Source organism: Anopheles bellator, chromosome X, assembly GCF_943735745.2.
Source record: "Anopheles bellator chromosome X, idAnoBellAS_SP24_06.2, whole genome shotgun sequence".
In the NCBI taxonomy this organism is placed as follows: domain Eukaryota; kingdom Metazoa; phylum Arthropoda; class Insecta; order Diptera; family Culicidae; genus Anopheles; species Anopheles bellator.
In genome coordinates this window covers 2,065,484-2,086,530 of record NC_071287.1, presented here as the reverse complement: position 1 = coordinate 2,086,530, position 21,047 = coordinate 2,065,484, and the positions used below count along the sequence as shown (strand labels likewise).

Below are 21,047 nucleotides of genomic sequence, written 5' to 3'. Positions count from 1 at the left end.
CAGCGGAGCAGCCAGGCGTCGCGGCGCGTCTGCGAGCAGACGGCAGCCGCGGCGGCTGCAGCGGCCGCCGCCCTGGCCGTCTTCAACGCGAGCGGCCTGCAGAGCCCGCTGAACGCTGAACCGATCGCCGGCCCATCCGGCATCATGGGCCCGGTGCAGCAGGTCCCCTTGGTAAGCCTTGCTTACTGGGTTTGTTCAAACACTTCGGAGCCGCTCGATAAGAAGGGGACACATTTTTATGCGTTTGCAATACACTTCGGTGTAGGTTTCCCTGAACACTACTCAGCACAGTTGTTCCGAAAGGGATTTCAATTTTTAAATTCCATCCCTGAAGTGAGAAGCTGGAAGGGCTTCCAAATATGCTTCCGCAGGCGCCATTATTTAATGAAAAGCGCATGAATGGTTCGCGATATGGAAACAGATGGAAGTCGCTAGCATCTGGCCAGTACGGTGGATGCTTCGATAATTTGAGCCCAATACTTCAGTCAAAATTTTGGTTATACCAATACGACAGCCTGTATTTCTTCTACGATTTAAGGTGTCTCTTTTTTACGTTTTTTACGTGGATCGCCTTGAAGGCTAGTATGGCCACGATTAAACTCAAAAACCCCAGTTTTTTTTTAAATTTTCTAATCGAAGGCAAAGAATCCTTATACACTTTCAACATTTCCCTTTATTATCGAGCCTCCGAATATAATGAACAACCCATTACCTTCGCTAAGCACCAGCGACCTCTCTCTATAACGTGGGGCCTCCCTTCCTTCGCTTCGCTTCTCTTTCCTGCTGCCCGTGACCGGAACCCGCCCGCACGGATGTCTGCAGTCGCTGAAGAAGGAGATCGATTGGGACCGGGCCGACGACAAGTCGTCCGGCGAGAGCTCGCTGGACTTTCGCCATCCGCACGACTCGGTAAGTGGATTGCGCGCTCTACTACTACTACTACTACTACTACCACACCCTTCTACACTACTACTACTACTACCGCTACCACTCTTTCGGAAACGAACTCTCTGTTTGCTGTTGTTGTGTTTTTGGATGTGTTGTTGTGTCTTTCGATGTAGACGTAAAACGAAAACCGAAAATGAAAACGAAAAAAAAAAAAAAAACGAAAACGAAAACCGTGGCGTGCTGTGCGGGGGAGCGGTGCGAACGACAGTGCGGGTTGGGGAGGGGGTCGGTCGGTTTGTAAGGGGCAGGGGCATCGCGGGCGACGACGACGACGACGAGGAGGACTCCTCCCGCACGATGGCCGGCACGGGCGCACAACGAACGGTCGGTTGAACGCTCTCTTTCCTTAGAGAACTCTTGCACCTTGGTGCCCACCCCCCCCTCTCCCTCCCCTTTCCCTTTCCCAATCACCCCCATCCGTCACCCGCCACCCCCATTCGGACATCCTCGTTGCTCGTTTGTTTTCCCCGCGCGGGCCCATCCATCACACGCATATCCTTCCATTCCGCGAATCGCGCGTTGTTGCATTGTTTCTTCGGTTCTTTTGTTCTTCTTCTTCTTCTTCTTCTTTGGTTCTATTCATCATCATCATCATCATCGCTATCGTCATCATCGCCTTCCGTGTGTATCGGTTATCCTCTCTCGCTCTCTAAAATCCGTGTGCGTGAAGGTGAATCCTTGCGATGAATGCCTGCGCGTGTTTCGTGTGTATGTGTCCCGTGTAATGCTTGTCTACCGTGTTTAGGATTTTGCTTGTGTGCGTGCGAGTGTTGGTGGTGCATGCATGGTTCGGTGTAATCGCTATGATTTGTTTGATCCCTTTGCGTGTGTTGTTGCGTTGTTGCAATCGGATGTGAGGTTGCAACTGTCCACTCCCAGAACGTGCTGATGCAGGGCGAGTTCTAAATACCGCGGGGGGGCCTGTGGGGGCTCTACGTGTGCCTAGGGCCTAGTGTCCTGTCTCTCGCACACCACTAGACTAATAGACACAACTTCTGTTCTGTGTAGCTGATTGATGTGCCATTTTTCTCTTACTGTTGTTATATCTTCTTGCCACGCGCTCTGTGTGTCTGCATGTTTCGGGGTATTATGTTTAGATTCGTTACCTTCAGTTTGCGCCAATTTCTTCGTTCTTATTTCTTATGTTTGGGGCCGTTCCGTCTCGTTTCTCAACTGTTTCGCTTCTTACTTGCCTTACGTAAGGTTTCGAGTGTTGCGCTGGATTAACGTTGTTAGAGCTTCACAAATGCCGTCCATGTGTGCAGTTTCCATTTCGCCGAAGAACCTCGCAGCTAGTACACTTTTCTCGGTAGCTCCTCGCGGTTCCTTCTTCATTTTTGAAAAAAAAACGGGTCAATGATGGGCGGCCGCCAGAAAAAAAAATCCCCAAAATCCGCACCAACCAAAAAAAAAACAGAGTCCCATTTCGTAAATGTCAAAGTGTTTGCTAAGTGTTTACCAGATTCCCAGAATAACGTTTTCAGACGAAACGTTATTCGAAATTAAATTTAAAATCCAAACACTTGATATAGACCACCACCTATAAATCTTCAATTTGAGAAACAACATCCGAATCTAAAAAGAAGACAAGAGAGAATAGAAAGGAAAAGAAAGAGAGAGAGATAGATAGAGAGAGAGAGAGGGAAAGAGACGGGAAAAGAAAGAGAGAGAGAAATCAGACCAAAGTTCGCGCGCGGCCTGTCAGTTTGTCATCGGATTGTGATGGGCACACATTTACGTAGGACACGCTCGGTGAGGGGGGTGTTGGTGTGTGAGATGGCCGACGGTGGACGTGTACATCCCCGCCCTCCTCACCTTCCGTCGGATGCCGTAGTTCGCGCTACAACAGGCCTCTTCCATCAACCGTCCACAACCTGACCGGACCGGAATGTGAATGTGGCTTCTGTCAATCAACTCTCCAACGCAACGCCAATATCGGCCAATCGCGAGATGAACATCTCTATGTCCGTTTCGGCGTGCATGGGTATGCGTGTGTGTCACGGTCCATTATGGATCGCGCATATTTGATGTGGGAACTTTGCTACCCAACCTCTCCGGCGGAAGACAGCGACCTGTCCCAAGCCCCGTTCTGGACCGGCCCGAACAGAGTACCAGTTATGGAAATAAGCTTCGTAGACGTCGAACCGGGGATTACTGCCGGTGTGGACTCTGTCATCGGTCATCGAACCCCCCGTTCGATTCGTTCCAGATATCAACCGTCACACTCCGTCGCCGACTGTATCAGAGATCTGTATCAATGACTGTGGAAACAATCGGTCCAAGAGTTTGGTGGACTCGGACTCGTTCTCACCAGGAGCTCAGGAATGGCATTCGTCTATCTATCCGCCATTGCCATCTCTTCCCACCGAAGAAGTCCTGGATCTATTGTCTTCATGCAAGTTAAAAATGCAATCTTTCGAGCTTACTTCGTCTGTGAGTTTCGATCTACACAATTTGGTCAATCCCCCACCTGGGGTTCCAGGCGCCAATATTCATAAAACTTGATAGCCCCCCACCCCTCACACTACTCAAGTGTCTCGGACAAGAGCCCAAAAGTGACGAGGTGTCGGTCAGCCAGCCAGCTAGCAAAAAACGAAATGAATGAAACCGGGCAAAGGGAAACAGAAAATCAATGCGCTCGGAATGAGTGGTTGCTGATGGAACGGACGAAAGGCGAATGAACTACTCAGGCACCGTTGTCGAATGTTGCATCAACGCATCCTGCCAGACAGACAGAGCATGTGTGTGTAGCATGTGCGGGCCCAGCTGTGTATGTCAGTCAGTCAGGCTTGACAAAGGAAGTTCGCCATAAAGAAGTAACAGCGTCGCCGTGAGCGGCGGGCGACAGGCGTCCAGTTGTCAGTGCGGAATTGAGTCGTGGAATCGATTTGCCTGTCGCTCACATCCCTCTCACTCCCCACCCCATCCAGACCATAGACCCGCAGTCAGGAGGGGTAACCGAGAGGAGGAGAACAGCTCGTCTTAAACCTCCTGGTGTCCTGGCCGAGCTTTTCCTGCTTTTTGGAGTCAGAGCCAGTTCGAAACACTAACGGGCGGAAGAGTTGGCTGGAATTATCGGATGTGGAGGTGTGTAAAACATAACCGACCCCAAATGGTTATTGACAGTGGCCGGTCTCCAGCCATTGACTGAGCGTCACTAACCACTCTCTAACACCACCACCACCAGTCCTTGGACTCCTTGTGTGTCCCACTACTTCCCGAATCCGGGTTCCATCCATTATTCAACGTTTAATTAGTTCTACAAAAGTTTTCCATTTATCCAATTGTCCTCGGCGGCACTATCCTCCTCGGCCGCTGGTGGTGGATGCGCCGCCATCACTCGATGAGTATCACCAGTAAAACGGGTGTGTGCGTGGTGGAGTGGGAGTGCGGGGTCGTTTCGCCATTTCTAACATTGAAATATTAATTCGGTTTTGTCGATTTCCCGATTCGCCCGTCGATTTTTTGTATCGACAGAACGCAACGCTTCCTTCGTTGGGGATGTTCCCAGGATACGGGTATTACGATGATAACAGCTGTCAGTCGTAGGTAGAGTCAAACGTCAATAGCGCAGTTAGTTTGTAAACAAACCTTTATCCCTGATGCAGTGGGCTTAGAATTAAGTTCAGACTACCGGAAGCCCAAGAGGCCCTAAATATCGACCAAAAGGGATGTTCCCAATTTTGGGAGACACCACCAAAGACCTCGCCTAAGAAAGGGCCCTCTGAGAAAGGGCCGCCCAAGAAAGGGCCCTACGGCCCAAGGATCGTCTCCCGACCGGAACCTGGTCAAGGTTCAATTCGGGGAAAATAATTAGAGCAGCAAGTCGCCACCGGCCACCAAATTGCCAGGCACTTATGGTTGGGGGGGGAGGGGGTATATGCGTGTTGTCCGGCTGTTCGTCCGACCGACCAGGACACGCCATGCTGCTGGCGGGGCGCGTCCAGGGCAGTTCGGGGTTTAATTATTCATGTTGGCTCCGCTCGATGCTCGAGCTCTCCCGCTCGATAATGGAAGCTCACGAGCTCACACTGCTGGAAGTTTCGGGAACCCGGCCACACGACGATGGATCGACAACCACTCATTTCAGTGCTTTTGTTCGCCTGCCACCCCCCCACCCATCCACACCCCCACACGTCATGGTCGCCAACCCCCACGCAAAAAGTGTCGTCTGGCGGTCTCGTCGTCCTCGCAACACGCAACCGAAGCATTAGTATGTCAAGCCCCGCACTCGCTCCCTCTCTCTCTCTCTTTCGCTCTCTTTCGCTCTTTTTTCTGTGAGAGATCCCACCCTTCCACCGGCCAGCCAGCCCACCCAATCTAATCAATGACTTCGCGTAGCCGAGCAGATCCAGACCTACCCCAAGCGAAAAGAGCGTACGTCCGTAACAGACACCGAGAGAGAGAGAGAGAGGTGCCACCACCCGTGGCAGCGGGGTGGCAGACACATTGTTAACGCCAACTGTTCCCACCCCCCCATCTCTCGCTCTCTCTCTCTCTCGCTCATCTGTTTCATTCCTAGGGAGTTCACAAGCGCGCACGCCTTCCACTGATTGCCAGCTGTTTCGCCCCCCAACAGCCCCGTGTGTTCATCACACGTGTGTGCGAGAGTTTGTCAAACTTTCCCGACATTGTCCTGTCATCGCGTGTGTGTCCCCTACGTACGGGGCCAGCCTTGTGTTTTGTTTTTGCTTAATTTTTCTCCACTAGCGTGTGTGTGTCTGTGTGTCTGCATGATTAGACCGGTTTCAAACAAAAGAGTAGTATGTCCCCCACCTCCCCCTTCTAGAGCTCCGTCCGCCCACTCCACCTGCTGTAACCCTTTCGTCCGTGTTCTATAAAAAACCCTCGTGCAAAAAAGAAGAAGCTAAAACTGGAGGCGAAACAATCATGCACCGCTCGGTGATATCCCCCCGACTGTCTCTCTCTTTCTGTTTTTTTCTCTCTTTCTCTCTCTCATCAGTGCTTTTATCCGTTTTCGCTTTTGCTGCGACAATGTTTGTCTTGTCGCGTGCTATGCTACACTTTACCGTTTGGTTCGTACTCTTTGTGTTGTTGCTTTGCTCTTCTCCTTAACTCCTGTTTTGTGCTGGGTTCGGCTGCTGGTTCGACTGTATCTAGTTTTCTAGGTTGTTTTGTTCTATTTACCAGTTTTAGTTTCCTTATATTTTGTTTTCTTGTATTTTGTTTTATTGGCTGTTTTGTTCCACTGGGCAGTTTTGGTTTATAGCTTTTTGCTTCCTTATGTTTTGTTGCTTTGTTGCTTTGTTTAGTTGGTTGTTCTTTCGTTTTGGACTTTCGAGAGAACTAAGACCACATTATGCTTTTTTCGCCCCAGTTCTTGATTTTCCAATATATTTTCTCATGGTGTATTTGTAACCACGTTCGTGAAGCTTCTCGAACTTTGTAGGAACGCGACGGAACTCCCGAAAGAGAGAGACAGACAGAGAGAGAGATAGAGAAAGAGAGAAGGAAAGAAAGAAAGACAGGTGGAGACGAAGTGTCTCGTAGTAGATGCAGGGACGCAGTGGAATGCGCAACCCCGATAGTGCCGCGTTCCTCTTTTTACGGGGCCCCAACGTATGTGTGCGGGAGGGGGGGAGCGCGGAGTGTCATTTCGAAACACACAACACGCCACAGGCGCACTCGAAATCGGGCGACCGAATTACGCGGGGCCAGACAGACGGATCGATAAAAGTGCGACCTACCAACCCCCTACCAACGGCTACGACGTCGTGTGAATGGTGTTGGCGGGGGGCGAGGAGGGCATGCGGGTCGGTTCATAATGCATCGAAGCAAGAGAGAGAGAGAGAGAGACAGAGAGGAGAGAGAGAAAGAGTAAAAGAGAGCGCGAGCGAGCGAATGAGCGAGGCTGCATTGCGAAGGAGGTTTGAGGAAGATTAGGTGTATTTGTGAGTGTTCGTTGAAAAACGGGGACACATTACATGTGCCATCGTCCGCCAGACCAACCACCTCCCGGCGTCGCCCCTCCCCTCACCCGTACCTTTCCAGTCGGATTCGCGCCCGCGCCGCAAGAGTGGTTGCTGCTGAGTGGTGGCCCGGTCGCTGGTTTTGGTTTATTCAGGGCCACCTGCCAGCAGGGAGGAGTGTACATTCCGTGCTGTGCGGGGCTCGATCGATTGGGAAACAATGGCGTTGTGTCTCTTGCGTGCACGGGCGCGCGGGTATATTTGTGCACTCCACAGCTCCACTCATTGTCTTGCGTTCTGCTGGCCCGCTGAGTTGTGTTTGACAAGATTTTATGCTTAAAGGAGTAGGCTAAGTTGAAGCGGGTAGGAAGGTGGCAGACTGGTTGGCAGGACGAAACGTTGGTTGTATATGTAGCGCGAGGCTTCAAAATGGCGATTCGTTGCACCAAAAAAAAACGCGATTCGTGACAACAAATGCGCGTTGCCATTGCAACTTATCATAGACCACCCCACCCCATCACCATCCGGCCGCCTTCTCTACCCCCATGTTGATTTTCACATGCCCCCACCCCCCTCCTCTGTCTGCTCTGGTTTGCTTAGTTAACCGGGTTTTTGTGGAAGGCTTCTCACCAGGCGCCTCCATCGTAAACACAAAACACCAGGCGTCTCCATCGCCGCCCTCAGCGTTCGGCTCAAGCATATTGTAATTGGCCCCTTTTTTTGCTGAGGTCTTTTTTCTTCTCTCTCTCTCTGTCAGTCTTTCTGTCAACCTCTCCTTAACTTCCATCCGCAACCCCTTCTCTTTATCATTTTCTTTTCTCGATCAGTCGACTCATTACACTACCCTGCCAAATTATAGGACGCTTCGTATTGTTGAATTTTCTCCCTCTCTCTCTCTCTCTCTCCTTCTCTCTCTTGCTCTCTCGTTCTCTTGCGCGCCCAATTTTCTTCTTGTTCTTCGAATGTGTTGTCTGTTTTTATTCTTCCTCTTTGTCTCTTCTTCTTGTATGTTAACTAATCTAAGTGTGTGCTATGTTGTTTGCAATATTTCTTGTTGTATCTTGTATGTATGTGTGCATTTGTGTGTACTAAGTATTTTTAAAACGAAGTCGTCGAAGGCCGTAAGAAACACGCTCGTACCGTGACCTATCTAATCATCCTCACCGCACCGCACACCGAGCCCGAGCTCTGTTGTTTTTGGTGTGGCCATTGATTACTCTCTTTCTCTCTCTCTGTTTTCTCTGTTCTCGACCGGTCTTAAATTTCGGTATTCTTGTGTTATCATTACTATTGTTGATATTGATGTTGTTGTTGTTGTTATTGTTGTTGTTGTTGTTGATGTTGCTATTGCTGTTGTCATTACTGTTGTCGTTGCTCTTGTTTCTGTTTTGCATTCTCTGTTTCCCTTGCGTGGCCTTCGTTCTTGCGTACGCATCTTTCTTCGGCACACATTGCCATCACACTCATGATCATCATCATCATCATCTGTCTGTCTGTCTTTTTCCGCATCCATCGATTGAATGAGGTTATGGTTTATTTCATCATTAATTAAAGCCCTTCACCTTTTCTGTCACGTGTCGCCGATCAGCCATCTGACTTATTTACCCCCTTTCTTCGCTATGCTCAACCAAATTGCCCTATTCTATTCCTTCTCCAAACCGTGCGCGGAACCGTGCCTTCCTTCCTTCTGACGAACGTTCCCGGACGTTTTACGTTGTTCATGCTTTTACTGCTCCAGTGACTGTTTTCACCCGTCTCGCGCGCGCGCCACATACGTTGGAGTTGGTTTGTGTTTTATTGATATGCCGTTTCTGTTCTCAGTTTCAGTTTGTTGTCCGTTTTTGCCTAGCTCTTGTTTCTCCTTATCGGTGTGTCATACATTTTAATCAATCTCGGTACCAAAGCAAAACAAAACAAACACCAGGTGAACAACCGCCCCGAACCAACTTGTTTCCTTTTTCTCTTTTTTGCGTTTTTACTACATTCTGTTTGTTCCATTGTGTTTTAGTTACGTTTTCTACGTCTTCAGTTAATATTGATTAATTGTCAAGAAGTTGATCTACGTTTTTTGAACATGGCTGTGCTAAATATATTATATTATATATACATATAAATAAATACATATTTATATATATATGTATAGATTGTCAATACAAAAACAAAACCCTTTCGGACCTCAAAAACCACAAAAGAAAGAACACACAAAATATGTCAAACATTTTTTCTCCGCAAGCAACATATCAAATATGCTTTCAAAAACCTTATCGTTTACCACTGATGTTGATTTTTCACATTTGCCGTACACACTGTAGTCACGTCGGCCATCAACCCGGTCTACGGTGTAGATGCAAAAGGTCAAACTAATTCAAAATTTTGAGCATCACTCTCGTGACGTTCGCGACACACATTTTTGCCGCAGTAAGAAAAAAGAAAAACAAACGAATCGAAAAATCAGTATCAGTAGCTTCTGTTGCGAATTTGCGTGTTTATTGGTTCCCTTTTCGTTTCGATAACTATTCAAAATCTGCATTTAATACGGTATGATACTGTAACTGTTTTAATCTTTGTGTTTTGCCATTCGTTACTCGATCGTACACCCCCGTGTACGTGCTGCCCGAGCAATTGTTGTCGGAACTGTTTCCTTTCGTTGTCAAACGGCGTCACGGAGCGTGGATTAATTTTTGTAGCAATCGTTTTGTTTTTGTTTCTATTTTCGAGTACGAATTAAACTGTATACTTAACCTTCCGTTCGTGTACATACCAATTCGTTTTTTGTGTATCTTTCTTTTTACCACACAGACGGTTAACTTTATATTGTTATCGTATTGGAAAATGAGTGCGCTTCAATATTTTGATGTGTTATTTTTTATGCGTTAACCACTGGAAATATGGCCAACATTGTTTACGAAGTTCTAGTTAAAAAAAACACATTTCCAAATCTGCAAATAAATGAGCGAAACATATTTTGCGTATATCGCTGAAATCCGGGTTAAACATAAAATTAATCGGCACAGGACGACGCACGCCGCACTCCAGGATGGGAGCGGATGTTGCGGGAAGAGATTTCACGGCCACCTTGTGCCACCATTGTGCCTGTGTGCTACATTGGAAAAGTCGGTGCGGCCTTCTTGTCTGTGTTCCACACACATCCTTTATGTGTCCGAATACAGGAAAAAAAACTAAACAAAACTAGAACATTCGACCCAAATTGTCCTTCCAATTGGTGTACTAGTCAAATATACCCGCATCGGCAGCGAATCGCTCAAACAATCGGCTTTAATCTGTCAAAATAAAACATAAATAAAAAAAACTGTCACGTCAATCGAAAATGCTAGCTCCCCGAAGCTCCGATACCGATACCAAATGCTTGATCGCTTCCGTCGCCGGCTGACCGAAGCAGATCGCCTCTCGACAGTCTTTCGAAAACAATGAAATCCAAACAAAAGGGTAACGGCGCGCATCCGTCAAAAACAAAAAAACAAAAAAACAAAAGAAAACCGAACAATCACATTGATGATAGTCGGAAACTAAAGGTACGAAATGCGAAAGCGAAAAGTGCAAAACAATTCACAAAAATATACGCCAAATGAAATCGGGAAGATTGCAAATTGCAGCAACCAGACAAAAATCGAATTTCAACTTCTTGCCAAGACTCAATGATAAACCGCTAAACCACATTCTCAAACCATGCAAATGAGACAAACAAAAAACCAGACGAAATCCCCAAGTAGTGCTTACAGAGAGAGAGAGAAAGAAAGCGAAAGAGAAAGAAAAAGAGAGAGAAAGAGAGAAAGAGAGCTGTGGAAAGAGACAGGTAGAAAATGTAACAAAATAAAACACGCCCAAAATGTGAGAACGAACGAAATGAGAAAAAGCTTACAACAAATTGGTGAACACACATAACAATCTCATAGCTCGTTCCCTGGTCCTGTTCAAAACTACATTATTGCATTCTTAAACCCCGGCCGCCCCCACCTGCCCCACTTCCTCCACGCACTCACCACCCCTGCGCACCCTTTCTCTTGTTGCTCACCACCCCCCGTCCTCCCCACCGCTCCACCGCCTGGGAAACCTGCTCTCTATTTTGGTCATCATCTTTTCCGACCCCCGACGCGCCCATTTCTCGCCCCGATCGAACTAGAACTTTTTGACACCTGGAACTCCTGCTCAACACCCTCTACGGCACACCAAGACCCTTAGGCATGAATGTGTTCTCTCTCTCACTGTTCCTCCGGCGAGTGTGTGAGTTCTGGCCTCTCTACATCATTGCGTTCGGCTGTTGGGGTCCTTTCAACCCGCGTCACTCGCCGTATGCTTCCTGTGCTCCCGTTTGGTCCATTTTAGTTAGTTCCTCAGACAGCACACTGCATTCAGCAGTGTATGTGTATGTATGTGTGTGTGCGTGTGTGTGCGTGTATGTGTGCGTGGCCCCTTCCTGCGCTACTCCTTCGACCGGATCCGGATCCGGATCCGGAAAGACTGCTCGTTGGGGGTTCTCTCCCTGAAGGTCGGTAGATTCTGCCCTGGACCGTCCTCGACTCTTACCATTAGCATTAGAGCCCTGGCAAGCCCTGTCCAACCAAACTGCACCGAGCATTTTGTGTAGAGTCTGCCCTACTTCCATTGCTATGCTGGGAACCTGGGTTACGTCAGACGAACGAGTCTGGGCTTCGAGTCTGGGCGTTCCCGGGCATTCAAATAGACATCTGGTTTGAAGGTCTGGTCTGGCTCCAATCCAGTGTTGCTTCTGGTTGTGGCCACCAGGGCGCGCTGACTGTCGGGTTCTCGTCACTCCAGGTGGGGCCTCCAGCTCTGGGGTTCTTGTTCCGGTTTCGTTGTTGTTTTGTTTCATTTGTCCAGGAGGAAATTTAACCGGTTAGAAGAGACGCACCTGTTATAGCTCCTAATACACAGTCCACAGTGAGTGATACACCTCAGATCTCCGTCAATCCCTCTTTCAACCACCGTTTGGGGCCCTTCTCGGTGGGTTTCTGCTACGTAGTACTTTCCCCACTCGGGACGGACTCCTCTCTGGCGTCCCCAGAGAGTCGCTCTGCTCCTGTACTTCCTTTTCTTCTTCCTCCTCTTCCTCTTCTTCTTCTTCTTGTTCTTTTTGGACCGTTTCATAGAGTATAGAGGCCCGCTCGCGCTCCGGTGAGGTCCCTTCGACTGCACGCCACTGGTACACCTACACGCGTGTGCGTCTTTCCGGTCGACGACTGTCCACAGCACACACACTTGTTCCACACCTTCCGCACACCTTAACACCTTAACACCACACCCTCCCCCCATACCAATGTCCGTTCCATACTTCGTCCGTCAGCAGAGTGTTGCTGGAACACGTTTGACCTTGACACAACCTAAACACTGCTTCCTGGCAGCAGTGTTGCGCAAGGAAGCAAGGAGCGCTTCGCGGTTTTAAGCAGTGAGTTGAGGGCACTGTTGGTTGGTAGGCTCCGATGCAGCAGGCAGAACCGTGAACCGTGCTATAAACGAAGAAAGAGAGAAAAAGAGTGAGAAAAGGAGTGAGAAAATGAGAGAAAAATGAGAAAAAGAGAGAGAAAATGAGAAAAAGAGAGAGAAAATGAGAAAGAGAGAGAGAGAGAGATAACGAGAGAGAAAGAGAGAAAGAAAGAGAAAGAAAGAGAAAGAGAAAAGGACAAAAAGAAAAAGAGACTAAAAGATAGATGAAAATGAATCGAGAATTAGATAAAAAAAGATAGATTCAAATGAATGGAGAAATAGAGAAAGAAAAATCGAGAACTAGTGAGATAGAAAGAGAGAAGGCGAGAGAGAGAGAGAGAGAGAAGGCGAGAGAGAGAAAAGGAGCGAGAAAAGGCGAGAGCGAGAAAAGAAGTTGACATTCCCGATTTTTGTTTGGTTCTCTTCCTTCCCAACAGGAGGCGTCGGCGGAAGTGCTGCTGCACGGCGGAAGCGGCGCTGGCGTTGGTATCGGTGTCGGAGCAAGCGTCGGAAGCGGTGTGAGTGGCACGGGCGGCGGTAGTATCCTGGGACTCTGCGTGGGACCACACCACGCGGGTGGCGGCGGTGACGGCGGCAGTTCGACCGACGGCCGAACCGGTGGCGGCGGTGGTGGCGGTGCAGCTAGTGGTGGTGCGGGTGCTGGTGCTGGTGGATGCGGAGCGGCCGGTAGTGGGAGTGCCGGCGGTGCCGGTGGTGGTGGGGCCGGAAGTGGCAGTGGTTTGATAGGGCCGCCCAGCCTGCTGGCCGACCACCACTCCAGCAGCGTCGCCGTCCCGGCCGGGATGCCGCTCCTGACCTGCGTCTACTGCGGTGTGACGTTTCACCACCAGAGCAAGCTGACGCGCCACATCCTGTCGCACTCGCTCGAGTCGCTCAAGTACCGGGAGGCGACGCACCTGATGCACCACCACGGCCACCTGGCGCTGCACCACGAGCTGGCGCAGGTGGCGCTGGCCGCGCAACAAGCGCAGTCGCCGTCGCCGTCGCAGATGCCGTCGCCGCACTACGGGCACCACCGGGGCGCCGGGCCGCCGTCGCTCGAGCACCTGCTCGACCCGACCGACGCCATGTCGGAGCTGGAGCTGGCCGCCGTGCTCGCCGCGCAGCCGGTCGGCGGCGGCGGGCTGGGCGTCGGGCCGGGCGTGCTCGGCGGCGCCGGCGGCGGCGGCGGTGGCAGCGCGGGGCCCGCCGTGCCGGGCGGCGACCAGGGCAACAACGTGGTGCTGTGCAAGTTCTGTGGCAAGAGTTTCCCGGACGTGACGTCGCTCATCACCCACCTGCCGGTCCACACCGGCGACCGGCCGTTCAAGTGCGAGTACTGTGGCAAAGCGTTCAAGCTCCGGCACCACATGAAGGACCACTGCCGGGTGCACACAGGTAAGCGGCGCCGCTGTCGCAGGACACTCCCGACGCGAGCTTCCAGCTATTTCTGACTCTGCCTTCCCTCTTTCTCTCGTTGTAGGTGAACGGCCGTTTCGGTGCGGGATGTGCGGGAAAACGTTCTCCCGGTCGACGATCCTGAAGGCGCACGAAAAGACGCACTACCCGAAGTACGCGCGCAAGTTCATGGCCGTGTCGCCGCCGGCCATCGACGGGAAGGACGATTCGCCGCAATAGTGTGACGACTTGCATCTGCTGAACTTTCTCCTTCTGTACAACCTGCAGCAAAAGCAGCAACTACAGCAGCAGCAGCAACAACAACAACAACAGCAAGACCTGCAGCACCAGCAACAGCAGCAGCAACAGGAGATGCAACTGCAGCTCCAGCGGCTGCAGCGGCAACAGCAGCAACGCGAAGCTCTAATGCAGCAGCAACGGAGCGATCACTTAACCCGTTACCAGCTGCACCACTCACTGCACCATCATCTGCAGCAACAGCAGCAACAGCAGCAGCAGGTGTTGCTGTTCCAGCAACCACCGCAGCAGCAGCAGCGACAGCGCAACAGCAGCAGTGATCGATTCGCTTCGTTGCAGCAAGACCAGCAGCGATTAGGAGCACCACCACCTACACCACCGGATGAACCGTCGATTCCGGCGCCGGATCAGCCCAAGAAGAGCTCCCGGCCACGGGGCGGCTGTTGGTAGTCTCGGGGGGTGGGCGCGCTGCAGAGTAGCTGTTAACAGAAAGGGGAGAAAGAGCGGCAGACGCAAGTGGACGCAAGCGAAATCGCGGATCTACCAAACGGCCGACCGATTGAGACAGAGAGAAAGAGAGAGAGAGAGAAGCTTACAGAAGCTATACCTAGGCAGCATATATACACCCACACACGATATACTACATAGAGAGAGAGAGAGAGCGAGAGAGGGGAGCATAACACACGGAATGTACCTGGGGGGCGCGTGGATGGCTGCCGTGGAAACCAGGGAGCGCAGTACGCAGCACGGAACAGACCGAGAACGAGAACGAGCTAGAGAGAGAGAGAGAGAGAGAGGGCGAATGAGACCCCCTTCCTGGGTCCTGGGTTCGATGTTAAGATACTGCTATCATTAGTAAGGGTTACAAATTGTACAAAAGCGAAGAAGGACGAGGAGAGCGCGCGCGTTGGGTACGCGCACTGCTTGCGCACGCCTCTATCAGAGCGCCTGCGGATTGTGTAAATGTTTTATTTCTACAAGCTCCTACAATTAATTAGCTAGTAACGACGACGTACACACAGAGTCGGCACACAGAGTAGAGCTGCTCGAACGGCAAGCGGCCAACACCAAGAAGGAGCAAGAAAGAACGACGAGGAAGAACCGGAAACCCACGGAAAACCAAACGGCAGGAGAGGATAATTGATGCCCACTTCTTTCGCTTCCCACACCACACCTCCCCCACCCACTACCACCTACACAGTACTACAGACCATCAAACCCCGACGCTACCCCGGACCGAGCGAGAAGCAGATACTGAAGAATAGACATCTGTGATCTTATTGAATATTAATCAACCGAATTGTAATTGAGCATTAGTCACTATTAATTGCCCCCTATCCCCCACAATTGCTATGAATGACTCGCAGCGCTGTGCGGTACGATTTTTTTGTTTTGGTTCTTTCATACGCTGTAACCTCAACGCTTCGGGGTGGCGACTACAGAGTTGGAACTGAAACCCTTCCGGTACACTGGCAGCAACTGCAGGAACCTACTAGGTAGAGGCAGAGAGTGAGAGGGAGAGGGAGAGAGCGAGAGAGAAAGAGAGATGTCTTCCGTGTTCATCCCGCTCCCCAACCCTCCCCCGAGTTGACAGAGAGTTAGTTTCACGGCCCCTTCAGCGTACTGCGCTGTCGTGCCTTCTCGCGAATGCTTTGCTTTGGGTCTGTGTACCACAGGCTAACAATGCTAGAGTGAGACGGGGGAAGCCAGCCACCCCCTAATCCCTGCTCACACCAATCCCCAACCCCCAGGTCAGCCAGCCAGTCAGTCAGCAACACATCAAAATCAATCATTTTTCCTGAGACCTTGTGCATATCAAATATCACTGTTTAGAGAGAGAGAGTGAGAGAAAGAGACATTTCCCTAGTAGCGTTTTGACCGGCAACGTGGCCTCGATCGGGACGACTTTAGTAGAAGCTCACACACTACTTGGGAGTGGAAGACCCGAGGACGCAAGGACACTACTCTGGGCCACGCAGAGGGCCTTTTGGGGGTGGCTGTGGGGTTCGATGTCGACCCCGACCCCGATGTTCACCCCGACAGCCCCGAGAGCAAAGGTACACAAAAACACCGACACACACCCCCACACACCCCGTTGAAGGTGGAAGAGAGAGAAAGAGAGAGAGAGAGAGAGAGAGAGAGAGGGAGAGAGAGTATCAAATTTATGTTTCTTGCCGTTGGGTTCTTTTTCACGTTTTAAGTTTACTGATTGTGTACGCTTTCTAGTTCTTAGCTATCGTTTCTAATTCGTAGCACTCGGCTATTCAACAAAGACAGAGACACACAAGCAAGGACGAAAAAGAGTAGGCTCTCGAGCGAGCGAGAGAAAAGCACGCAAAGCTTTGAGAACGCGGTCGCAGTCGGACCGTCTCTAGTAGTATCCCCAAAATTGGTTTAAAACGACAAAAGATTAACAACAAAAACTCCCCTTTGTGATGAACGAAGTTCAAATTTTCGAAATCAACACTACTAATTTAGGTTTAACGTCGAGCGTACGTGAAAATTGTCAAACGTTTTTCTTTACGCAAAATGTGCCGTTCTCAATATTCTCGTACGTAATTAGGTATACTTTAAGCAACTCGCCCCCGCCGGGCATGGCAACGGGCACGTTCTTTAGTTACGCCTGCTGGTTCGCTTTTTCGTGCCTGTCCGCCCAACTTTGCTTCCGGAAGGAAATGTTCTGTGTGCGAACAAAACAAAAACCAAAATTTTTAAATTTACAGTCTGAAATGTGTCTGAAGTCTTGCCAGGATGGTGGCACGCACGGTGACGTGACGTTAAAACAGAGCACAAAATTCGTTTTTGGCATCCCATTGGCTGTGATGAGAGAGGGAAGTGCCCGGGCACACACGGGCAAGGAGGAACAGGAACGAGGAACACAGAGGCACAGGAGCGAAAGCAAAGTGGGAGGGCGGCGGCAGAATAAGCGAGAGTGGCGGGCTTGGTGGGGTTCAGTTTGCGTGAACCGAAACATTGTTGTACAATTTAGATCGGTACCGTTTTGGCCGCGACGGCCACGTAACAGGACACTACTCTATATTCGGCATTCTATTTTGTTGTTTCCTTTATTCGATAAGGATGTGTAACTTGTAACTGCGAGACCATATTACGCCACTTGACGACGAGCCGCTGTGAAAAACGAAAAACATCAAAATTTAGTAGTTAAAAGCGCGAAACAAAAAATTCCATTCCATTCGCTGAGTGGATTATTATTCGGCCTGACCGGACCACAGATGACGCAGAACCGTACATAGTTTGGCATTGTATGTTGATATTACACTCAAACAAAGGAAAGGCAAAATTTATTACTTTAACAAAATCGAAACCCATTGGATCTCAACCATGTACGCGATATGTGATCAGTTATTTTCTTTTGAAAACGACTTTTATAAGGTAGGACACTAAAATTCGATAAGACACTTTAGGCTTTCTAAATTAATTAAAAATTCCAAATTAATCAGCGGTATTGCGTTCATGTAGAAGAGAAAGAGACCAAGAGAGGGAGACAGGGGAGAGAGAAAGAGAAAGAGAGAGAGAGAGGGAGAAAGAGGGGGAGAACCCAATGGAAATTGTGGTATTTCGACAAAAACGATTTGTGATTTTTTCGGCCATATTGTGCGTTTTCGTTTTCTTAGTCAAAATTTACGAAAAAGTTAACACGGAAAGGAAATGATACCAAAATTTTACTCGGCAAAACTCTTTAGACTATGTATTACTATATTGTACGTTTTTCTGTTTTGTTTCCTTCACAATCCGGTGTGATCGAGCAAGTTGGATGATTCAAAATTTATGCGTGTCCTGTTATTTTATTAAATTATACGTACGATTCGGTCAAACAAAATCGTTCAACCGTGGTTGTGCGCGCGTTGGCTCCTTTTTGGCGACCGTTTCCTTGGCCTTCGTAGAATTAACTCTTATACATATATGCGTTAAAAAAAACAAACAAGGAATTAAGTTTCGTTCTAAATTGTGTACAATTAAGTGCGGTTGCGATATGCGTGCTCGATCGAGCCAACTACGGAAAGCACAGAGGAAGACATTCGGAATAAAGCGAAAGAGGTGAAAGAGCTCTAGGTTAAGGATATGAAACGGACAAGCTGGTCTCTAGCCTACGGTTGCGATTGAGAATATGTTCTCTCTCGGTTGTCAGTAACAAATATCGTTGCCATTCTCCTCCACTTTAGTTCGTTGCAAAAAAAACCACACAAATCAAAACTTTTCAAATCTTACACAGACACACACAGACACAGACGCGCACATAAAGTTTAGTTTAAGGAACGGTTTAGCAGGAGTGCTCTGCAAGAAGCCACAACGACACACTGGCGGGGTTCACCCAAGCCTTGGTTCTTGGTGAACAATTATACAACCAGAAACGAAAACCCCGAACATACTGCGAATCAGAGGACGGGCAAACATACATTCCAAGCACTCGATCGGGAAGAAAAACAGAATACCGCTTAGTTCTCTGGACCATAGAAAAGAGGAAGGCCTGGCGAAAAGTAATCCATTAGTTTTCCAACAGCGTTTTGGCATTAGCAATCACACACCCGGGATTTGGTGGAGTAGGCCGATAGAGTTTTGAACTATAACGATTTCGATCATCTACACGACCGCACCGCGTAGATCATTCAAGAGCTCTCCTGTCAGTTGCCCGCCCCGGTGTGCAGGCCGATTGTTCCCCTGGAAGCATAGAGGTGGGCTAGAAAATAAAAGCACACACCTTGACGGGGCCGAGACATAATAATGCAACTGTCTACAAAACGGACAGCCTATTAACGCACAATACGATGCACATTTAACGTAGATCATTCTAGCTTCACACTTTACAAAGCCCAGCGGTGTTAAGCATAAATAGTGGATTACTTTTAGCTAGCCCTTAGCCATGTTGCGTGTGTTTGTTTTCCTATCAATTAGTGAATCAAAAAGTCAGACCACTCATGTCTCTCTCTCGCAGTGGCACCAAACCGCAAAACATTGGGGCGCAGCCACCGGAACTCAATAATGAGCCTTAATTTCCCGTTTTAATCGGGTATCACCTCCTCTCGATTGCCACGTTCGGCGTACTAGAGTTGTAAACATATCACAAACCAATCGAAAACAAAACTCCTCGTGAAAGAGCTGGTCAAAGGCGCGCCGACAAACGAACACGAGAATAAAAGCGTACGTAAAAGAAAGATGGGAAACTTGAAATGAAAAAGTAACTACTAAACTAACAGAGATTGAGAAAGAGAGAGACGGTTAAAGAGAACCATCGATCGTCGTCTAATCGTCCGCAAGCATCTAAATCGCGTACAGCCAACAAGCACACCCAAAGTGAAGGGAAGCTCGTAGCGTCTTACGCCGTAAATCAGACAACTTTGGTGTTGGGGGTATGGTTACATCGTTAAGCATCACACCGAATCGCCAGTGAGCATTACTGAGCCTATAACATCGCAAGGCGCGCTGCTAAACCAATGCCACGTACGCGAAATGAACGAATGGAGACTCTAAAGACGCCGACAGAAAGAGTGCGGCGAAGGAAATTCGAGCAGGAATGGTTGCGGTTGTTGATACCAGCACAATCGCAGTTGTGTTGTGTGCAAAGTGTCGAAGCTAGTGATGATAAAACGTACATATATAAATATTTCAATTAACCTATATGTACCTTACCATAGCAGAAAGTTCCTCCTTTGTTTGTTAAATCTGTTATTTAGCTACTATAAATATATACAGCACATACACCCAGCCACACAGACACCCACACAATAACACGCACATGATTTAGTTCTATTTTATTTTTATTGTAATATTTTTAATTGTTTTTATTTTTCCATCGTCCCGCTCTCGTTCATTCGTCTGGGATATTACACTAACGTACTACTCACAGTATCGCTACTCCTTCTCTACACTGCTACTATCGAAATACATGATGGTGCCTTGTGCCCCAAACCACACATGGGCGCCAGTAATGTGTGCAGCGTGAAATTTAACAATGGTAGCAGCAATGCAGCATGACTTAATATACTCTTACTTACCAGCTCTACACGATAGCAATAGGTAATGCAACAATCTAAAGACCAATAGAGCAGACGTAGTAACAGCGAACGACAAAAATCAAGCGAACTATAGAGAGAGAGAGAGAAAGAAAAACGAGAGAGAGAGAGAAGGGGGAGAGGAAGGGAGAGACAGATTGGGAAAAATAATCGAAAATCCAACATTGTTTACCAAATGTATAAAGACATGCTTAGTACGTGATAACGATTATTCGATACTGCGAAGAAAACTCGCTAATTATGTGTGAACGCAAGCCTAAGGCAACATGATTGCACACATACACACACCCACACACACACACACATACGCACATCCCTAGACATACAAATCTAATATTTATTTTCCTTTGTTACTGTATATTATTAACATAATAAACTTCAAAGGATTCAACTCACCTATAGGGCTGCACAAACGAGGGGAGTGCAACTTGCTAAGGTGCAAATCGGAGAAATAGTTGAAAAGCGAATAATTGTCTGTGTGTGTGTGTGTGTGTATGCGCGTGTGCTCGTGTGTGTGTATGCACAATAACACATCAATGACAAACACAACACGGTTTAACGAAATGACTACAACTTATGTTACATTTTATTGTAGGCAGTACGCAAGCGTATAGTAATAGTGCGTAGATGAAAGGAAGAACAACTAATACTGTATAGCGGGCGATAAGTCGGGATGGAGTCGGGCCGTCGTCGTCTGCACAATGTAGCAGATGCGAAGGCGATGCAACTGTTCGATTTTTGACTCTGCGATCAGTTACATCAATTAAATAGTATATAATGCGTAGTAAGTAACAAACTCTTTACGTAACTATATAAGCATATAGTTATATACATGAGCATAATAGATAATATTTTAAAGATCATTGATAGTTTGAGCGTAGCAAAAGGGGAACAAAGTTAAAAGAAAGAATAGATAAATAGAGCGAGAGAGAGAAAGACAGCGACAGAGAGAAAGCGAAAGAGAAAGAGAGAAAGAAAGAAAGAAAGAAAGAAAGAAAGAAAGAAAGAAAGAAAGAAA

At 48.5% G+C, this 21,047-nt stretch overlaps 1 protein-coding gene across 1 annotated transcript in view; it reads left to right on the top strand.

Moving 5' to 3' along the window:
• LOC131213259 (uncharacterized) overlaps positions 1–21,047 on the top strand; it is a 77,773-nt gene that overhangs the window by 43,162 nt on the left and 13,564 nt on the right. Inside the window, exons 7-8 of the mRNA XM_058207269.1 lie at positions 47–171; positions 823–909. Coding sequence (XP_058063252.1) covers positions 47–171; positions 823–909 — 212 coding nt within the window. The remainder of the gene's footprint in view (positions 1–46; positions 172–822; positions 910–21,047) is intronic.